Source organism: Phocoena sinus, chromosome 14 (assembly GCF_008692025.1).
Source record: "Phocoena sinus isolate mPhoSin1 chromosome 14, mPhoSin1.pri, whole genome shotgun sequence".
Lineage (NCBI taxonomy): Eukaryota > Metazoa > Chordata > Mammalia > Artiodactyla > Phocoenidae > Phocoena > Phocoena sinus.
Window position 1 is genome coordinate 79,667,731 of NC_045776.1, and position 19,869 is coordinate 79,687,599.

At 49.3% G+C, this 19,869-nt stretch overlaps 1 protein-coding gene across 1 annotated transcript in view; it reads left to right on the top strand.

The window, feature by feature from the left end:
• The window catches only part of CCDC60 (coiled-coil domain containing 60), a 97,504-nt gene that overhangs the window by 34,865 nt on the left and 42,770 nt on the right, over positions 1–19,869 (top strand). The window contains exons 3-4 of the mRNA XM_032654073.1: positions 4,162–4,332; positions 12,688–12,795. Of these exons, the coding sequence (XP_032509964.1) occupies positions 4,162–4,332; positions 12,688–12,795 (279 nt within the window). The remainder of the gene's footprint in view (positions 1–4,161; positions 4,333–12,687; positions 12,796–19,869) is intronic.

Consider the following 19,869-nt stretch of genomic DNA (forward strand, 5'->3'; position numbering starts at 1 on the left):
GGCACTAGCTTATGTGTCATGGGTTTCGATACTTGTCTTACCTGATATTGTTTTCTTATTTTTTCATGTCTCCTGCTCTTCTCACTTTTAAAATTTTCTGCTCCTAATCCTTTTTGGAATAAGGGCATAAAGAAATCAAATAAATCTCTTAACAACCTCTCAATTTCTACTTTTGTAGAAATGAGATAACTTAGAGGCAGAGGTGAAGACTGAATTCTTTGAGGATGTGTTCGCCTTTGTAGTGCCAGTGCTTGAACAGAACCGGACACATCATAACTGCCTAGAATAGGATCTGACACAAAATAGGTGTCCAGCTCAGGGCCTGGGACATAATATTCAGGTCCCTTTTATGCCAGCTCAGGGCCTGGGACATAATATTCAGGTCCCTTTTATTTACTGTGGCGTGACCTTCAGCCTGTCACTTATTATAAAATTAATAAGGAGTTCGTTAACCCTTGCAGTCAAAGAAAATAAAGAGTTGGGCTGTTCCATGAGTGTAGGCTTAGATATTTGATCATGCTGTAACAGTTTACTAGGGCTGCTGGAACAAAGTACTACAAACTGGGTAGCTTAAACAACAGAAATTTATTGTCTCACAGTTCCAGAGGCTAGAAGTCCAAGATCAAGGTATCAGAAGGGTTGGTTCCTTCTCGCGTCTGAGAGGGAAAATCTGTTCCGTGCCTCTCTCCTAGCTTCTGCTGATTTGTGGGCAATCTTCGGCATTCCTTGGCCTGCAGAAGCATTGCCCTGATCTCTGCCTTCATTTTCACATGGTTTTCTCTCTGTCTATGTGTCTGTGCCCACATTTCTCCTTTTTATATGGGCACCAGTCATATTGGCATAGGGACCCACCCTCCTCCAGTATGACCGAATCTTAACTAATGACATCTGCAGTGACCCTATTTCCAAATAAGGTCACATTCTGAGGTACTGGGGGTTGAGACTTCACCCTATGAATTTGGCTGGGGGGGTGGTACACAATTCAATCCATAACACGTGCATTTCAGGATCTAGTTGGTTACAGTTTCTGCAGGGAAAGACAAAGGCTTTTGTTCAGTTACACAGTGAAATCAGAGCACAAAGCCCACCATACTGCCTGGGTCTGCTCCAGGTCCCTGGGACCCCTCCCACTGTTGTACGCAATTATCACACATGAGACTTCTCAGTGCCGGTCCCACCCTCTGCCTCTGAAGACCATGGTCTGTTCTGGGACCTGAGAGGCCTTGCTGACAGCCTTCTACTCCATGAGAGAATCTGGGCAACAGGTAAAGGCGAGCCCCTAACACCGGCCAGTCAATGACAAGCCACCCAAGTTAGCCAAGGACACCTGGTGGCCTATAGAATCTCCAAGTCAAGGACAGGGATTTCCAGGACAAGCTGGTGAGACTCCCCCAGTGGAAACATCCTGACCTCCTACAAACCAGCAGACTCTGTAGTCTGACCCCACGGGGGAATCCACTGCCTGGGTTCAGACCCCAGATCTGCTTCTTTCCAGCTTTTTTTTTTTTTTGCGGTACGCGGGCCTCTCACTGTTGTGGCCTCTCCCATTGCGAAGCACAGGCTCCGGATGCGCAGGCTCAGCGGCCACTGCTCACGGGCCCAGCCGCTCTGTGGCATGTGGGATCCTCCCGGACCGGGGCACGAACCTGTGTCCCCTGCTTCGGCAGGCGGACGCCCAACCACTGCGCCACCAGGGAAGCCCCTTTCCAGCTTTATTGACCTCACCTTTCTGGGCCTGTTTCCTCATCTGCAGATGGAAATGATAACAACAGTGCCCACAAGGTCGAGCTGTTGTGAGGATAAATAAGTGAACTCACACACCCAGAAGTGAGGGACTCGCGGGAGGGCAGAACACAGAACTGTTGAGCTACAGGGCTAAGTTCTACCACAGATGTGAAACCACAACGTGGCCTCGTTCACTGAAAAAGCCTCTTATCCAGATGATTTGCTGCATCTCAGGAGCACCCTGGGTACGCTTGAGAAGTCTCACTGAGGTCCGATGGCAGAGAGGGACCTCTCCAATTGCTGGGGTTCGGAACTTGAGGATGTTAGTTGGAGTTATTAGAGATGAGCGTCTTAATGAAAGTGGTAACATCTATTGCTTCCTAGAGTAGCACCCAGTCTGGGACACAGCAGTGCTTTTCCTCCTTCTCCCCTCCCCTCCCCTCCCTCCCCCCCCCCTCCCCCCTTCCCCCCCTCCCTCCCTCCCTCCCTCCCTTCCTCCCTTCCTTCCTTCCTTTTTCAGAGCAGATCCTTTCTGTTAAACAAAAGTCTTAGATAGAAGACCAGTATCTAAATCAGACAAATATAATCTTTCAGGCACAAACTGTACTATGTGATGTCACATAACATTTTATTCAATGAAAGCGAAACTTTTCTGGATGAAAAGTTGTACTTGCCCAGGGCCTTTGCACATGCTGTTCCCTTCCCCCAGGCATCTGCATGGTTTACTCCATCACCTCCTTTACGTCTTTCCTCAAATGTCACCTTCTCAGCCAGGCCCTCGCTGAACATCAATTTAAAATGGCACCAATCCATACCCCACCCCTGTCTCTCACTCTCCCATGTCCCTGCTTTATGCTTCTCCCTGGAACTTAGCGTGTCACCTACACTTCACTCTGTTTCGTGTCTGTCTCCACCCCCTGGAATAGGAGCTTCACGAGGACAGGAATGTTGTGAGCTGTTTGGTTTGCTGCTGTACCTCAGCACCTAGAGTAGCTCCCGACACACAGCGGGTATTCAGTACATTTTTGTTGAATGGTTAATAATGATGCAGCTGTTTAGGCAAACACACACATTTGAAATTGGGCGTGAATTAACGCAGTGAAGAGCCTGACTCCATTTTTGACGTGCGACCTTTGACAGCGTTTGAGCTGCCTGCCCCCCTCCTCCCCGTTCCCTCTGCCCCACATCTGGGCAAAAGCTAATAAGAAACCCAAGGTGCTCCTTGTTTTGGTGCTGGCGGGAAGTTGAGACCACACCCAAACAAGGGACCCCTCACCCCAGCCCCACTCCCAGAAAACCCTAAGCTGGCCCTCCCTTCCCGCCCCCCCCCCCCCCCCCCCGGCTCCCTCAGCTGATTGCAGACCCGCTTCGGAGCCCAGAAAGCCTCATAATGTGAGTCATGGCATTTCACACCCTTGTGCTGCGTGTGTGACGTCAGCCTTGACCTATGAACCACGTTTTGAGCGGAGAGTGTCTGTGAAGTAACATAACCGCGAAAAAACGGTTGCTGTCAGCCCCAGCTCCCTGAACAGCTCTGCATTTGCTTTGTGCCACATCCAGAAAATCCTCCCCTGTGAAATTAAGGGGTTGCCCCTGGTTACGGTTTTCGTTCTGTCAGGTTATCCGGCAACCGCAGGATGCTCTTTGATGAGTGGATTTCAGAAGCTTGAAGGCAAAACCGAAGCACATTTTTGTTTCAAATATGAATTCCACCTCAGATCAACGGCTTGCATCCCTAAACTTAAAAATAAGAGCCCAAATGGACAATCCAGGGCCAGTTCTGTATGATCTGGTTTCACTGTGTTCCACCAGCGTACACGTTCATTTGGTTTTGCACAATTTTACACATGAGGAACCTGAGAGACTAGTTTGCTGTAACAAGAATATGGGCTGGGCAGATGACGCCTGATCCATACCTGCCAGTGACCGGCTGGGATGCACATGTGTCGTGTAGCATAGAGATTCAGAAAACTTTACATGAGCTGAGAAGCGGGGTCTAAATTTAGAAAAAGATTGCTGGTGACCTTCCGGTGACATATGTATAAGAAACTCAAATACCGCATTTCCGTGAACCTGAGACACACCATGAAAAACAAAACAAAATAAAAACACCACCAATTAAATTAATTCTCTGGGGTGTGAATAATTATGCTCATTTCAATGGACATAGCAGAGTGCCTAGCACATAGTAGGCACTCAATAAATGTTTGCGGAGTGATGGAACTGAAACCAGGAGAGGTTAGATAATTTGTTCAAGGTCTTTGGTAAGACGTGGGTCCATAATCCAAGCTTAGGTCTCTGTGACTTTGGAATTCTAAAGGCAGGAGGTCTCCTGCTACTGGGCATGAGAGTGCCCTTCAATGGGTATCAGTCCCAAGACAGTAAGACATTGCATTGATAGCCAACTCATCTTCCTCTCTCTTTCTCTTTCTCCAGCATCTTGATTCAGTGGGTGAAGATTGGCCGTGGATACTTTACTATTCTGAGGGAGGAGAGTGCATTGAAAAAGAAGCAACAGCAACTTCAGAAACTCAAAGAGGAAGAAAGAAAGATATTCCAACCAGCCAAAAAGATGTCCGATATCCAGTATGGGGATATTCTTTTGACGTAAGTAGACACCATCACCATGGCACCAGTGGTCTTGGGAAGGACCACTGTGAAGGAACACTGCCTGGTTGGGTTGAGGGGTGGCAGCTGTCTCACATGGGGAGCCCCTTCTTAGGCTGGTGTCTAATGACTTCTTTTAGTCTGGCTCAACCTACCTCGCCAGCCTCACCTCCTGGTATTCAGTGAGGTATTTTCTATTACATATGTCTGCCTTCACATCCAGTGCCAAGAGCTACCCAAGAAATCTTGCTGGTCCCCAGAAGTGCCTCTTTCCCTCTCATTCCAAGGCTTGTCCCTACCTCTGGGCATTTTCCCGTGCTGTTCTCTGGGCCTTAAGTACTCTTCCCTACATCCTCTTCCAACTAAAGTTCTAATTATCATTAAAAGCCCAGCTTAAATGCTGCCCTCTCCTGATCCCTCCCAGATTTCAGCCCAACCACCTCCAGAGCCCATTTGGACTCTTGAGTTCCCTTAATGTGTTTGCACACTACTTTGTTTTTTCCGTTTTTGTTTTTTTTGCGGTACGCGGGCCTCTCAGTGTTGTGGCCCCTCCTGTTGCGGAGCACAGGCTCCGGACGCGCAGGCTCAGCGGCCATGGCTCACGGGCCCAGCCGCTCAGCGGCATGTGGGATCTTCCCGGACCGGGGCACGAAGCCGTGTTCCCTGCATCGGCAGGCGGACTCTCAACCGCTGTGCCACCGGGAAGCCCCCAGACATAGTACTTTTTAAAGCTCCCCTAGATAATTCCCATGTGAAGCCAAGGTTGAGAGTTACTGTGCTAGGGCTGCTTTTAGGAGCCCAAACTGACATGTCGCCAGCTAAAGGGGAAATGGAATCCACAGCAGGTTATGCACCATTTCCCAAATTCTTCACAACGTTAACCTAAAGAAATATGCATGTGTACGTCTTAAAAACAATGGTCTTACCAATGGAACCATACAATATGGGACCTTTTGGTGCCTGGCTTCTTTCACTTGCCATAGTTTGTTTGAGGTTCATCCCAAACAGGAAGCAGATTGGTGGTTGCCAGGGGTTGAGGAAGTGGGGGGATGGCGAATGACTGCTTAATGGGTGTGGGGTGTCCTTTGGGGCTGATTAAAATGTTTTGGAACTAGATTTAGGCAGTGGTTGTACAGCCATCAATTCAAATGCCATTGAATTGCACCCTTTAAAACAGTTAATTTTATGTTATGTAAATTTCAACTTAATGGAAAAAAAAAAAAAGAGGGAGTTCTGGTCTGTGAGGCCCTGGTGTGGGGGGTGAGGGGGCTGGACACTAGTGGTTGGAGGTCTTCTTAAAGCTCAAGGTTCCCGGTGACTGGTGGGAACCCTGAGTGTGAGACCATGAGGGGCTGGTATATTTCTAGTCTCCTTTCCCCTGAAAGTCTGGCCCTTGGGAATCCCAGCTTGTTGTAAGAAGGGTCTTTTTGATTCCTCATTTGTGCAGACCATGGACTATGCTTTTTCCTTGCCCTGGGAAGCTGTTAGAAGGAAAGTTAACCTTTTCTAAGTTGGCAAATGTCCTTAGGACCAAAGCAGCTCCCAGGCCGCCTTACCTCTCTGGTTTCCAGTCTCTCTTTAGTTTTGGCCGAGAGATTCCCACTTTGTTGTTGGCTCTTTGCCACACTTTTTATTTTATTTTATTTATTTTTAAAATTTATTTATTTTTTGGCTGCACTGGTTCTTCGTTGCTGCGTGCAGGCTTTCTCTAGTGGTGAGCGGGAGCTACACTTCGTTGCAGTGCTCGGGCTTCTCATTGCTGTGGCTTCTCTTGTTGCAGAGCATGGGCTCTAGGCTCGCGGGCTCAGTAGTTGTGGCTCACGGGCTTAGCTGCTCTGCAGCATGTGGGATGTTCCCGGACCAGGGCTCGAACCCGTGTCCCCTGCATTGGCAGGCGGATTCTTAACCACTGTGCCACCAGGGAAGTCCCCTTGCCACTCTTTCTAAAAAAACATTTTGTCCAGCATTTTTGGTTATTTTTACCCAGTGGGTTGGTCTAAGTAAGCTAGCTTACCATTTGTGCATTCATTTATTAACTCATTCATTCATTCTGAGACTAGAGAAAATATCTATGATTTACAATCCCCACCACATGCCTTCCAAGGAGTGAGCATCCCAAGGAGAAACTTTCTTTGGTGAGCAAGTGTATTCAAGTGAATACGCAGGTAGACAGGAAGAACAGAGAGGCTTCCCTGACAGATAGAATGGAGACATTCAGGAGACGGGCCGAGAGTGTGAGCGGAAGGGACCCTTCGGAGGAGGGAAGAGAGGAAAGGCAGCCAACAGTGGGAGAGAATGGAGATGTCTAATGAGGGTTTTTACGAGGTTTTGCCTCATAGTGTGACATGTAGATCCATTCCTCAGTTTCCCCAGAAGATCTTCAGTAAAATACCCGTGACCCCTTAGTGCGTTATGTCTTGGACCTTTATCCTGGCTTCCAAGTAAGTGTAGGGGTGAGAATGGGAGACGACCTTGACCCAGGCCTGTTCTCATTGTACAAGCAACCGTTTGTATTTTGAAGACCTACTGCGTGCAGGCCTTCTGATGGCACGGAGATATGAAAAGGATTGAGGGACAGTCCCTACCACATGCGGTGCCACAGCACAGTACCATGGGGGTGCCCCTCAAGTGCCCTGAAGTGTGCCTGTAAAGGAAAAACACTCCTCCCATGTGTTTCTCCTTTACTCTCACACCATGATCACACTCATACTTCTGACACCAGATGTGTGGGGTTTTCCCCCACACTAAGCAAATGTCTGCGACACCAGCAGGGCATCCTACCATCCTATTCAGTTCTGACACTTTCTGCCTGGAGTTAGCATCAGATCCCACAGGTTAAGGGTTCAGTCCCACAAGACTGCCCCCATGTCAGATGCCAATCACGAGTCCCAGGTTGTCACCTGTACTTCTGACCAACCAGCTATAAATCAGGGTCCCCATGACCCCCTTCCTTGGGTTTGATAATTTTCTAGAATGGCCCACAGAACTCAGGGAAGCACTGACTTACATTTTCCATTTTATTACATAATAAAGGGTACAGATGAGCACCCCGATCAAGAAGTACCCAGGGTAAGGTCTGGAAGGGACCCAGGCACAGGAGCTTCTGTGCCTGTGGAGTTGGGGAGTGCCATCCTCCCATTATTTGGATGTGATCACCAACTCGGAAGCTCTACAAACCCCGTACTTCAGGGATTTTTATGGAGGCTTCATCACATAGGCATGCTCTGTCACTAACTCAGTCTCCAGCCCCTCTCCCCTTCCCAGAGGACTGGGGGTGGGGCTGAGAGGTCCAAGCTTCTAATCATGGCTTGGTCTTTCTGGCGACCAGCCCCCATCCTAAAGCTATCCAGGAGCCCACCAAGAGTTGCCCCATTCCCCAGAAAAAGACACCTCTATCACCCAGAAAATTCCAAGGGATTTGGGAGCTCTGTGTCAGGATCCAGGGTCTAAGACCAAATATTAAAACAAGAGATGCCCCTGGTACTCTTTATCACGTAGGAAATTCCAAGGGTTTTAGGAGCTCTGTGCCAGAAAGTGAGGGCAGAGACCAATATACATATTTTTTTTCTATTACTTCACAGTGTCCGCCCGTTCAACTTTAGGGGGTGAAAAGGAAATCTGGAAAGAATCCCCAGAAGTGTGACTTCTGAGCAGGGTCTTTAATGCTGAATGGGAGTTCAGTGGGTGACAAAAAAAGAGGTATGGTTAGACCCATCTGTATCAGCCCGCCAGAAATCCTGTAAGCCCGCATGTCAGGTTAGAAAGGCCAGGGCTGGAGAAGGAGGGTGTGCTGGTGGTATCTATTGCCAAAATCAGAAATATGATTTTCAGAATGGAAAAAAAAATAAAAGCAGGCAAGTCATGACCTGAGCCACCTCCATCCGGCCACTCGGTGGACCCCACTGAAGTGTCCTCACGGGACCTTGAAGAGGCGCAGGAGACAGAGAAAGCCACTCGGTGAGCCAAGGCGTTCTTACCCTCTCCGTGAAGGTCCCGCGAGCTCAGTGCAAGTTTTGCCCTTAGTGTCATCTAAGAGCCCGATGACCCTCTCTGAGTCTGGTACCTCTAGGGGCACTAGTCACCTGGCAGCCTTTCTCTAGAATAAAGAGAAGGAACGAACTAGTGGCTCTTTTTGCAGGAACTTTTTACCCAGATTATTGGGCAAACAAACAGGCTCTGGGGAAGGTGGCATCTGTAAAGATCCTCCCGTGACTGTTTAAACAGTTTGGTTGTAACGTTGCCCTTGTTTGCATGGGGTTTTTAATCCATGGTCACAGAACACAATTCTTCCCTCTCCGATCCATGTTTCAGTGTGCAAGACATGGTATATTTAAAGTTTAATAAGTTTAAATATGCATGAGATCTTGCCTCACGTGGACATTGGTCTGGTTATGACTTATCCAGTGGATTCCATGAGCTGTGCAAGGCTGGTCATTAAAATAAAACTGGAGACTGTTATTGCAACATAGCCATCAAATGCAGGTGGGGGCGGCAGGGGTTATAAAATAGCACTGGGAGATTATCCCTACCAGTAGGGAGTAGTGGTTAAGAGCACAGGGCTGGGGTTCGAGCCCAGACTTCCCCCATACAACTGTTTAGCTTTGGGCAGGTCGCTCTGCTGCTCTGAGCCTCCTCTCTCTACACCCTTATGAATGGTACCAAACTCCCAAATTTGTTATGAGGATTAAAAGAAATAACACTTAGCGCAGAGCCTGGCTTATGAGACGTGCTTAGTAATTGCTAGCTCTTATTATGCAGTGAAATGAAGTTGATCTCTCTGGCCCTCAATTACTTAAAACCCTCAGATCTATGGCTAAAAATCTTAATTTCCAGGCAGGCTAGAAGGCATCTCACATGTAAGAGCTATGTTCTATAAATATAATTCCAATCACAGAATTATCGAAAATACACGTGTTCATTTAGAACTGCTTTTTTAACGCAGTATTTGATCCTGCACATTCTAAAAGCAAAAGGGATTTCCCCCCCCGGACCTAAGACCATAGGATAAGTTCTTTTGGACCAAAGTTTTAAGTCTGACAAACTATGTAGGGAAAAAAGAAAATCAAGCGTGTCCCCAAAGATTCCGGCCTGCAAGCAGTCTTTCCCACTGTGTTCATTGACCTCATTTCTCAGCTGCAGGTTCGGCTGAAAAAGGAGAAAAAAACAACGGGTAGAACTTGTCTTAGGTTCGCAGTTGAGATGAGACATAAAACAAGAGATTAAGGAGTGTAATAGCTGGGTTAATTTCCCCGTATTCTAGACCACTGGGTTGAGCCAGTAAGCCTGGGCATGCCAACATATTGGCTTGTGGTTTCCTCAGCTCTAGGGTTGAATAAAGAGCCTGTGGAAATGGAAAGCAGGGGACCTAGATTCTGGTCCTATGTTTTAGTTAGCTCTGTGACCCCAAGATTGTCCTCAAATTCCCAGGAGGAAGGTGACTTCCTAATGGCTGCCTCCACCTCTTCTGGCTCCTTTCCCCACGCTAAGCCAGAGCGAGCTTTCCAAATGTAAACCACTCCCAGTTTAAAATCCTCAGTGGCCACCATTCTTTATCGGATAAAGACAAAAGTCTGAGCAGGGGCTACAAGGCTCTGGATGGGCTAGCCCTTGGCTTCCCCTCCAGCCACACTGTCTCCCTCCCCCTCCTCCCCAGGGCCTCTCCCTCTGCCCTCTGCCTACTGAATTCCCATTCAACCTGCAGATCTCAGCTCAATATTTACTTCTGTTCCAGTTACTGTTGCTGTGAGCAACCACTCCAAAACCTGTTAACTCAAGACAGCAAACATCTATTTCACTCACAAATCTGCCATTTGAGCAGGGTCAAGTGGGGAGGGATTCAGCACTAGCTGGGGCAGCTCAGTGTCTGCTTCCGAGAGAGCGCGTGCACACGGTGGCGCCTGGGGGCTGGCTGTCAGCTCTGAGCTCATCCAGGACTGAGAGCCCGCAGTCTTGGTCCCCCTCCCTATGAGTCTCTTCACAGGCTGCCAGCTTCCTCCCAGCATGGTGGTGCCTGGGTGCTAAGAGTGATCTTCCCAAGACATAAGAAGGAAAAGCTGCCAGTTCCTGGAGCTGGGACCCAGAAATTGGCGTCACACCACTTCTGACACATTCTATTGGCCCAGCCACTCAGAAAGCCAAGATTCCAGGGGGATGGGGGCTATAAAGCCACCTTCGCATTAGAAGAAACTTGAGGCCCCTGTTTCTAAATTGACACAACTCCCTCCAGGAAGTATTCCCTGGCTCCGTTTCAGCCAGATTCTCTGTTTGGGTCTGTCAAAGCACCACACACTCCCCAACTCAGCCTTATCACAGCTGTGTTTGTGTAAAGCCCGTCTCCGCCAGGAGGCTCTTAAGCTCCGGAGGGGAGGGGCTGGATCTGTCTCCATCACCACACCTACAGCCCCCAGCGCAGAGATGTTCCATAGATATGGGGAGACGTGAATGAATCAGGGAACCCGTCACTGATTCAATCAGTATTAAAGTCCTCAGGCTGAGAAACTACAAGGCTTTAAAGGAGCACACTGGTAGCATAAATACGTAAGGCAAGCTGGGACTGAGATGCCAGGGGTTTTTGAGTCTCAGGCAACCCAAGAGGCACCACCTCGTGCAAAGTGGGCAGCGATCTTGACCTTGGGCCTCACCCAACTCTTACTCAGAGTGGCAAGAACTTTCGAGTCTTCAAGAAACAAAGCTTTTCCATCTTTATGTGACATCTCCCAATTTTAGAATATAGACAATCAATTCCATTACGCACACAGTAGGCTTATTAAAACATGTCTATGGGCTAGATTTGGTCATGGGCAAAAAATATATACCCTGTGACCCAGGCATGCCAAAAAGGAAAAAAAACAAACAAACCCTGTCTTCTCTGACTGAAATGACTTACTCCATGATGGTGTTGAAAAGAAAAACTTAGCTGTGGTATTAAATGTAACTTAATATTTTTCACTTTGAAACAGTCCTTTTTCGATAAATGTCCAGTGGTTTCAAAGATGAACCGCCTGTTTGGGCAGTTCTCCTCTCTAAGCATCCCTTTCCCCACCCCACCCCCGCCCACCCCTGCTTCCCCCAGATCGTTTTGGCTTCAGAGGAAGCTTCTGTATTCTCTGTGGGGCAGGGGATGGGCTTCCGGAGAGGTACGCCTGGTCGTGGCTGATCTTTGGGGGCACACTTGTGCCGACGTCTGAAGCTCGAGATCCCCACGTCTCACGGCTGGTTCATCCAGCCAGTGAGTCAGCAGTCTGGAGAGTTGGGAGAAGCCCCTTTAAGGAAAGGACCGCAAATAAAAGCCGCTGACTCCAGGCAGTTCCTGCCCTGTGTGCACCCGCCATTTCCACTTCCCACCATCCCTGTCGCTAGGACCCTGGGTGCCGGCCACCTTCCTCTCTCAAGCTGAAATAATTGTGATACTTCTCACTGGTCTCCTTGCCCTCCACTCCCACCATCGGCCATTCTCAAAACAGCAGCCAGAGGGATCCTTGGTCACATCATGTCCTCTTTCAGCTCAGAGTCCTTTACTTTCGTTGAGGGAGAAGGCCAGAGTCCCCGCACTGGTCTGCAAGGCCCCCATTCTCTCTCCATCCTTCCCTCCCTCTCTCTCTGTTGCTCACTCCAGCCACACGTGCCCCCTTGCCGTCTCTAAAACACAGTCCCACCTCAGGACATTTGCACCTGTTGCTCCCTCTCTCCAGAATGCTCTGCCCCCAGACATCTGAATGGCTCACTCCCTTCCACTGCAGATTTTTATCAAATGTCACCTTCTTGGTGATAACTTCCCCAATCACTCTATTGAAAATTGCAAGCCCCAGCTCTCCCAGCCCTTCTGAGCCCCCTTCTCTTTTTTCTCCCCGTAGCATGTGTCACTGTCTAGTGGGGGTGGGGATGGGGACGGGTCAGCAAACTCCAGCTCATGGGCCAAATCCAGCCCCCAGGCTGGTTTTGTAAATAGAGTTTTATTGGAACCCTCCCCTTTGCTTATTGCTTGCATTCTGTCAACGGCTTTCCTGCTACTAAGTAGTCATGACATAGACCGAATGTCTCACAACATCATAAATATTCGTCTAGCCAGGTAACAAAACATATCCGACTGCTAGTCTACTATACCAGTATACCACACAGCTGCCTGATTTATCTTATTTGCTCCTTCATGGGAATATGTGTTCCATGAGAGAAGGGCGTCTAATACGCTCTGCTTACTGGCTGCATCTAGAACCTTCATCTCTCCAGCGGGAATTACTGCCTGGCCCATAGCAGGTGCCCAGTGATATTTGCCAGACAACCCCTGGCGAGAGAAGAGGGCATTTAAAACAGCTCCTGTCCGTTCACTCTGCTGCTTTCATTCTGCTTCACCTTCAGCACAAACGGGGACAAGAAGATGAAGAAGGTGGGGATGGGAGTCCTCCTGCGTCCGTTCACCCCCGTGCACAGCTGCATCATTGCGCCCTCACTGCCTGAGGCTCACGTGTAAGTAGTCCCACCTCTGGCTCATCTGCTTATCACGAGAAGCCAAGGTCAAATGACTCAAACAGCTGGGAGCTGTGGAGCTGTTCCTTTGTCCTCTTGAAAAGGGACAGGGAGCCTGGGGCCAGCAGTGTTATGTGGTGTATGAAAATAACAGAAGGCAGACATGGGGGCTCAGAGCTAAGTGGCAATCCAGCTGGGACTGAGTCATTCCATCCCTTACCACACCAGACGCACTAATGTCAAATAGTTTGCAAAGCCCGGTAAAATCTGTCTGCAGCATGTGCCTGGCAGATGTCTCACCCAGGGCTCCGGGGACATGTTTTCCCCAAGACTCAAGGAGCTATTTCCCGGAGAAGCCCCTGCCGCCTTCTGAGCCGGCCCCAGGCACAAACTCTTCATTGCGTGATGTGACAGGGGCTGACCAACCCTCCAAAGAATACTGGGGCTTTCCAAAACCTTGACACCTTGTTCCCCTCCTATCTGTTCCAGAGAATTCTAAGCCCAGCTTTTTCTTTTTCACTAGTTAGCACTTTTCAACTGGGAGATCTCAGGCACAGAGATAGAAACTGACTGTGAGGCAGGATTGCTCATCCTCGGCACTGCTGACGTCTGGGGACAAATACTTCTTTGTTGGAAATGCCTGTCCTGTGCACCGTATGATGTTTCGCACTATTCACGGCCGCCACCCCCTAGTGCCAGTAGCACCCCCCTCCCCAGCTGTGACAACCGAAATGTCTCCAGAGATTGCCAAATGCCCCCTGGGGGCAAAATCACACCCATACCCCCAGCCCTCCCACATAAGAACTGCTCTAGGCCAATGAACATGGTGCACTGGATTCTGTCTGCTCCTTTGTCACATATTTATTAGGCCCCTACTGTGTGCACGATAAAAATGCACTGCTGACTGCTCTGTGGGCCCTGTCTCAGTCCTCTCAGCAGCCCTTTTGCGTAGGTGTATTATTATCCCGTCCCTGCAGACGAGAGGGCAGAAGCTCATGCACTGCTGACTGCTCTGTGGGCCCTGTCTCAGTCCTCTCAGCAGCCCTTTTGCGTAGGTGTATTATTATCCCGTCCCTGCAGACGAGAGGGCAGAAGCTCATGCACTGCTGACTGCTCTGTGGGCCCTGTCTCAGTCCTCTCAGCAGCCCTTTTGCGTAGGTGTATTATTATCCCGTCCCTGCAGACGAGAGGGCAGAAGCTCATGCACTGCTGACTGCTCTGTGGGCCCTGTCTCAGTCCTCTCAGCAGCCCTTTTGCGTAGGTGTATTATTATCCCGTCCCTGCAGACGAGAGGGCAGAAGCTCATGCACTGCTGACTGCTCTGTGGGCCCTGTCTCAGTCCTCTCAGCAGCCCTTTTGCGTAGGTGTATTATTATCCCGTCCCTGCAGACGAGAGGGCAGAAGCTCATGCACTGCTGACTGCTCTGTGGGCCCTGTCTCAGTCCTCTCAGCAGCCCTTTTGCGTAGGTGTATTATTATCCCGTCCCTGCAGACGAGAGGGCAGAAGCTCATGCACTGCTGACTGCTCTGTGGGCCCTGTCTCAGTCCTCTCAGCAGCCCTTTTGCGTAGGTGTATTATTATCCCGTCCCTGCAGACGAGAGGGCAGAAGCTCATGCACTGCTGACTGCTCTGTGGGCCCTGTCTCAGTCCTCTCAGCAGCCCTTTTGCGTAGGTGTATTATTATCCCGTCCCTGCAGACGAGAGGGCAGAAGCTCATGCACTGCTGACTGCTCTGTGGGCCCTGTCTCAGTCCTCTCAGCAGCCCTTTTGCGTAGGTGTATTATTATCCCGTCCCTGCAGACGAGAGGGCAGAAGCTCATGCACTGCTGACTGCTCTGTGGGCCCTGTCTCAGTCCTCTCAGCAGCCCTTTTGCGTAGGTGTATTATTATCCCGTCCCTGCAGACGAGAGGGCAGAAGCTCATGCACTGCTGACTGCTCTGTGGGCCCTGTCTCAGTCCTCTCAGCAGCCCTTTTGCGTAGGTGTATTATTATCCCGTCCCTGCAGACGAGAGGGCAGAAGCTCATGCACTGCTGACTGCTCTGTGGGCCCTGTCTCAGTCCTCTCAGCAGCCCTTTTGCGTAGGTGTATTATTATCCCGTCCCTGCAGACGAGAGGGCAGAAGCTCATGCACTGCTGACTGCTCTGTGGGCCCTGTCTCAGTCCTCTCAGCAGCCCTTTTGCGTAGGTGTATTATTATCCCGTCCCTGCAGACGAGAGGGCAGAAGCTCATGCACTGCTGACTGCTCTGTGGGCCCTGTCTCAGTCCTCTCAGCAGCCCTTTTGCGTAGGTGTATTATTATCCCGTCCCTGCAGACGAGAGGGCAGAAGCTCATGCACTGCTGACTGCTCTGTGGGCCCTGTCTCAGTCCTCTCAGCAGCCCTTTTGCGTAGGTGTATTATTATCCCGTCCCTGCAGACGAGAGGGCAGAAGCTCAGAGAGGTGTACTAGCCTGCCCAAGGTCACAGAGCTCAGTGTGTTGCTGCACTGGGGTTTTAAGCCAAGTGTGTCTGACTGCAGAGCCTGACCTCTCACCACCACACACGACACAGAAGGTATATCCCAAGGCCTTACCTTTGAGGAGCTAGTGATATTTGGACAGCCAAGTCTCGTGTACTTGAAGAGTAAAATAATGCAAGAGTGAAACTGTAAGACAAGATGGCAGATCCTTAGTAAGAGCACTTAGTTCGTGGGTGGAAGATGGCACCGTCACCAACACCATGGGCGTCATCATCATCGTCACCATCATCAGCCCTGCCACCGCCACCACCACCATGTATTTGGACACATTCCTGTCCCTTACTAATATTCCAGCTTTTGCTGCGCCCCACTCCATACTTTCCTCCTATCTCCCTTTGAGGAATATTAGGACTGGCTTCTTCATAGACTTATTTGTTCAGGGACATTCCAACTGGCAGCCTCCGCTTGATGTTCTTAAAACATCTCCCTGCAAAAGTAGTCTCTGCAATTTCTCATAACGTCCCATGGAAACACTTGCGCTTTGGCCTTTCTTTTCCATGGACAAGCCCTCTGAAAACAAATGGTGTAAATCAGTGGTTCTTAGGCTTTCACTTGCATTTGGATCATCTGGGGCTCTGGGCTTGGGTGCGGGGATAGCAAAATAAGGAGATGCCTGGGATAATGCGTATTCCTAGGCCCCGCCCCCATTTCCTTTGGTCTGAGCAAACTGAGGTTTAAATCAACTGTGGAAGTGACTGGAGAGGTTCTTGCTCATCCTCCTTCAGTGCCAGATGGGGAAACTGAAGCCCAGAGAGAAGGCAGAACCTGCCAAAATGCTCACAACAGGAATTCTGATCTCCTGACTCTTAAGTCAGTCCTTTGTATCAGGTTTGTTCATTGATGGTGATGGTGATGGTGATGGTGGTGATTATCACAGTGGTGGTTGTTACTATTCGTTATGCCCTAGACCAGGGATCAGCAACCTTTTTCTTAAAGGGACAGAGTAGATATTTTAGGCTTTGCAAACCAGATGGTATCTCTCGCAACTACAGTCATCCCTAGGTATCTGCGGGGAATTGGTTCCAGGACCTTCTGCTGATACCAGAATCTGTGATGCTCGAGTCTTTTATGAGTATAAAATGGGGTAGTGCTGTCGGCCCTCTGTATCCACAGATGCAGAGGGTCAACTGTACTTCACCTTGTTGTCGCAGCAGGAAAGCTACAATGAATGGATGTGCCCGTGCTCCAATAAAGTTTTATTTGCAAACAAAGGCACACACTCCTTCTCTAGATTGAAGGCTGCCCCTCCTTCTCCTTGGCTGTTCAAAGGCTCTGGCTGCATTTGGTGATTGTATCGGCATCTATTGCCGTATTACAGACCACCTCGAGGTGGAGTGGCATAAAACAGCAACCATTTATTCTTGTTCAAAGTCTGCAGGTCAGCTGGGTGGCTCTGCTCGTCCACATCAGTTCAGCTGGTCCTGGCTGGGCTTGCATATGCATGTGGCAAGCTGGAGGCTGGCCCATCTAGGGTGGCCTCATGCCCGGGTCTGTTGGTTGGTTGGTTGTTGGCTAGGGTGACGGCAGCGACTGTCACTGTCTTCACACAGCAGGCTAGCCGAGCTTGTTCCGTGGCTGTCAAGAAGGGTTCCAAGGACAAGAGCCTAAGCACTCAAAGCCTCTTAAGGCTTAGGCTCAGAACGGACCAAGGACCTTTCCACCCCATTCTGTTGGCCAAAAAAGACATCAGGCCTGCCCAGATACAAGCGATGGGGAAAAGAAAGATTCCACCGCCTGGCGAGAGAGAGGCAGAATCCCCTTGTGAAGTGCATGGATGCGGGAGGAGGGGAGAATCCGAGCAGTTTTATCATCATTCTGCCGAGAGGCATCAGGGCAGAGCCCGCCTGGTCAGTTCTCAAATTCTCAGTCTTCGCGTGAGCCGAGGTGGATCCGAGCCTGGTCAGTCCCTTCAATCCCAGTGCGACTGTATGGGGATCAATCATGCCGAGGAAGACTGGACCTTTACCTTTTGAAAAAAAGAGGCGGGGCACAGTCTGTAGGAAGGAGGACAGCCCCTCCTTTCCTCTGGGAGATGACTGGCCTGTCCTTACAGCCCTTCCTGAGCAACCGTGCAACAAAGCAGTGCCTACAGCCACTGTCTGGGTTTGCCCTTGGCAGTCAGCATGGGGAGCTTTGTAGCATTTTCTGATTTCTCTTAGTAAAACTTTTGAAAAGACGTTGTTTTTTTCTCAGGGATGTTGACTCCCACTCGTATTCTGGTTGGTACAGCAGTTTCAACAGAGAGGGCTATTCAGATGCACTGACCGCTAGGTGCTCCCCCAGAGTTCTGAGCACAGGGATTTTAGAAGCAGGCTTTGTGCACCCTGGTCAGCGTTTTCATCTATTATGCCCCACATTTAAGAAAATAAATGCTTTCTCTTTTAATTTGACAAAATCCAAGGTATTGTGCTTTGACCTGACATACAATCATTATGAGAAAGGAGCGATTTCTATCAAGCATGTTTCTGGGGACCCTTTCTTTCTTTCTCCCTCCCTCCCTCCCTCCCTCCATCCATCCATCCTTCCCTCCCTCCATCCATCCTTCCCTCCCTCCCTCCCTCCCTCCTTCCCTCCCTCCCTCCCTCCCTTCCTCTCTCTCTGTCTCTCTCTTTTAGTTTGCTTCACTGCATGTTAGATGAGAGATCATCGGGTTTGAGGCACTGTATTTTTTCATTAAGACCTTATTTTTTTAGAGCAGATTTAGGTTCAGATCAAAATTGAGGGGAAGGTGCAGAGATTTCCCACTTCCCTCCTGCCTCCCCCATTATCGACATCCCCCACTGGAGTGGGACGTTAGTTACAACTGATGAAGCTACACTGACACATCATAGTCACCTGCAGTCCCTAGTTTACATTAGGGTCCTCTCTTGGTTTTGTATATTCTATAGGTTTGGATGCAAGTATAACGACATGTATCCATCCACTCACGTATTATACAGAGTATTTTCACTGCCCTAAAGATCCTCTGTGCTCTGCCTATTCATCCCTCTCCCCCTCTCGCCCCCCCCCCCCACCGCCGCAACCACTGATCCTTTTACTGTTTCCATAGTTTTGTCCTTTCAGAACGTCATACTGTTGGAATCATACAGTAATGTAGCCTTTTCAGATTGGCTTCTTTCACTTCTTTCACATGCTTTTGAGGTTTCTCCTTGGCTTTTCATGGCTTAGTAGCCTGTTTCTTTTTCACACTGAATAACCGTCCATTGTCTGGATATACCATAGTTTATTTATCCATACATCTCTAAAGCTTGCTTCCAATTTTTGGCAATTATGAACAAAGCTGCTATAAACATCTGTGTGCAGGTGTTGTAAGGCACTTTCTATAAGCAGAGAAAAAGGTCCAGACCCATTGGATGAAACCCTATTCTGCTGAAAAGGGCGTGAGGGCTCTACCCTATAATAAGAGACATCAACACTGTATTAAAGCACAGATTCGGGAACCGGACTGTCTGGGCTTAGATTCCAGCTCTGCTGTTTGCTGCCTTTTTTGACCTTGGATAAGTTATATGACCTCAGTCTCTTCATCTGAAAAATGGGAATACGAATAGTACCTTCCTCACAGTGTTGTTATAAGAATGACTTTAATGGATGTAGAATACTTAAAACAGTGTCTGGCACAGAGTCAGCGCTCTATGGGAAGTGTTTACTATTATTGTTATTTTGCTGTTGTTGCTACTATTCTTTGTTATCTCTGTGGTTGTGCATATGAGAATTGTGCCCAAATTATCAGCTCTGGAAAGTGTCAGATCCCAACCAATTTATTCCCTCCATCTCCCATTCAGTAACCAGAAATGTACTGAACCTACTCTGTGCATACCTGTGATGGACAAGACTCTGTAGCTCAGAGGCTTGTGGGCTGCAGAGACAAGTAAACAGGTAGTTACAAGACAGCAGGGACACAAAATGTAGGGACAGAGGGACACGTTGTAGGGTGGGGGGTGCTTTAGAACCTCCTCGGAGAGAGGATGCTCGAAAAATCAAGGAAGGCTTCCTGCTGGAGGCGACATCCGAGCTGAGACCCAATCACGGAGAGGCAGAGGAGGAGGAAAGGGAATGTGTATCAGGAGCAGAGGACAGTGCCGAGCACCTCACCTCACTTTCACTAGAACGATTACTGCCATTATACAGATGAGAAAACTGGGGCTCAGGGAAATGACGTAATTTGGCCGAGACCACATAGCTAATAAATGGCAAAGCTAGGATTTTAACCCAGTGCAAAGAGAGTATGTACGGTGAGCTTGCGCTACAGAGCAGAATTTCACCAGGCTGCAGGTGGCGGCACAGGGGTGAGAGAGGAGACTCGAGGCTGGGGAGATGGATGGGAGTCTCCCATGTGATGGGGTGTTGGTTTGCCAGGGCTGCCATAACAAAACCCCACAGACTGGGTGGCCTAAACAACAGAAATGTATTCTCTCACAGTTCTGGAGGCTGGAAGTTCAAGATCAAGGGGCCCACATGCTGGTTTCTACTGAGTCGTTTCTCCTTGGCTTTCGGAGGGCTTCTTTCTCGCTCTGCCCTCACACACTTTTTTCTCTGTAAACGTGTACACCAGT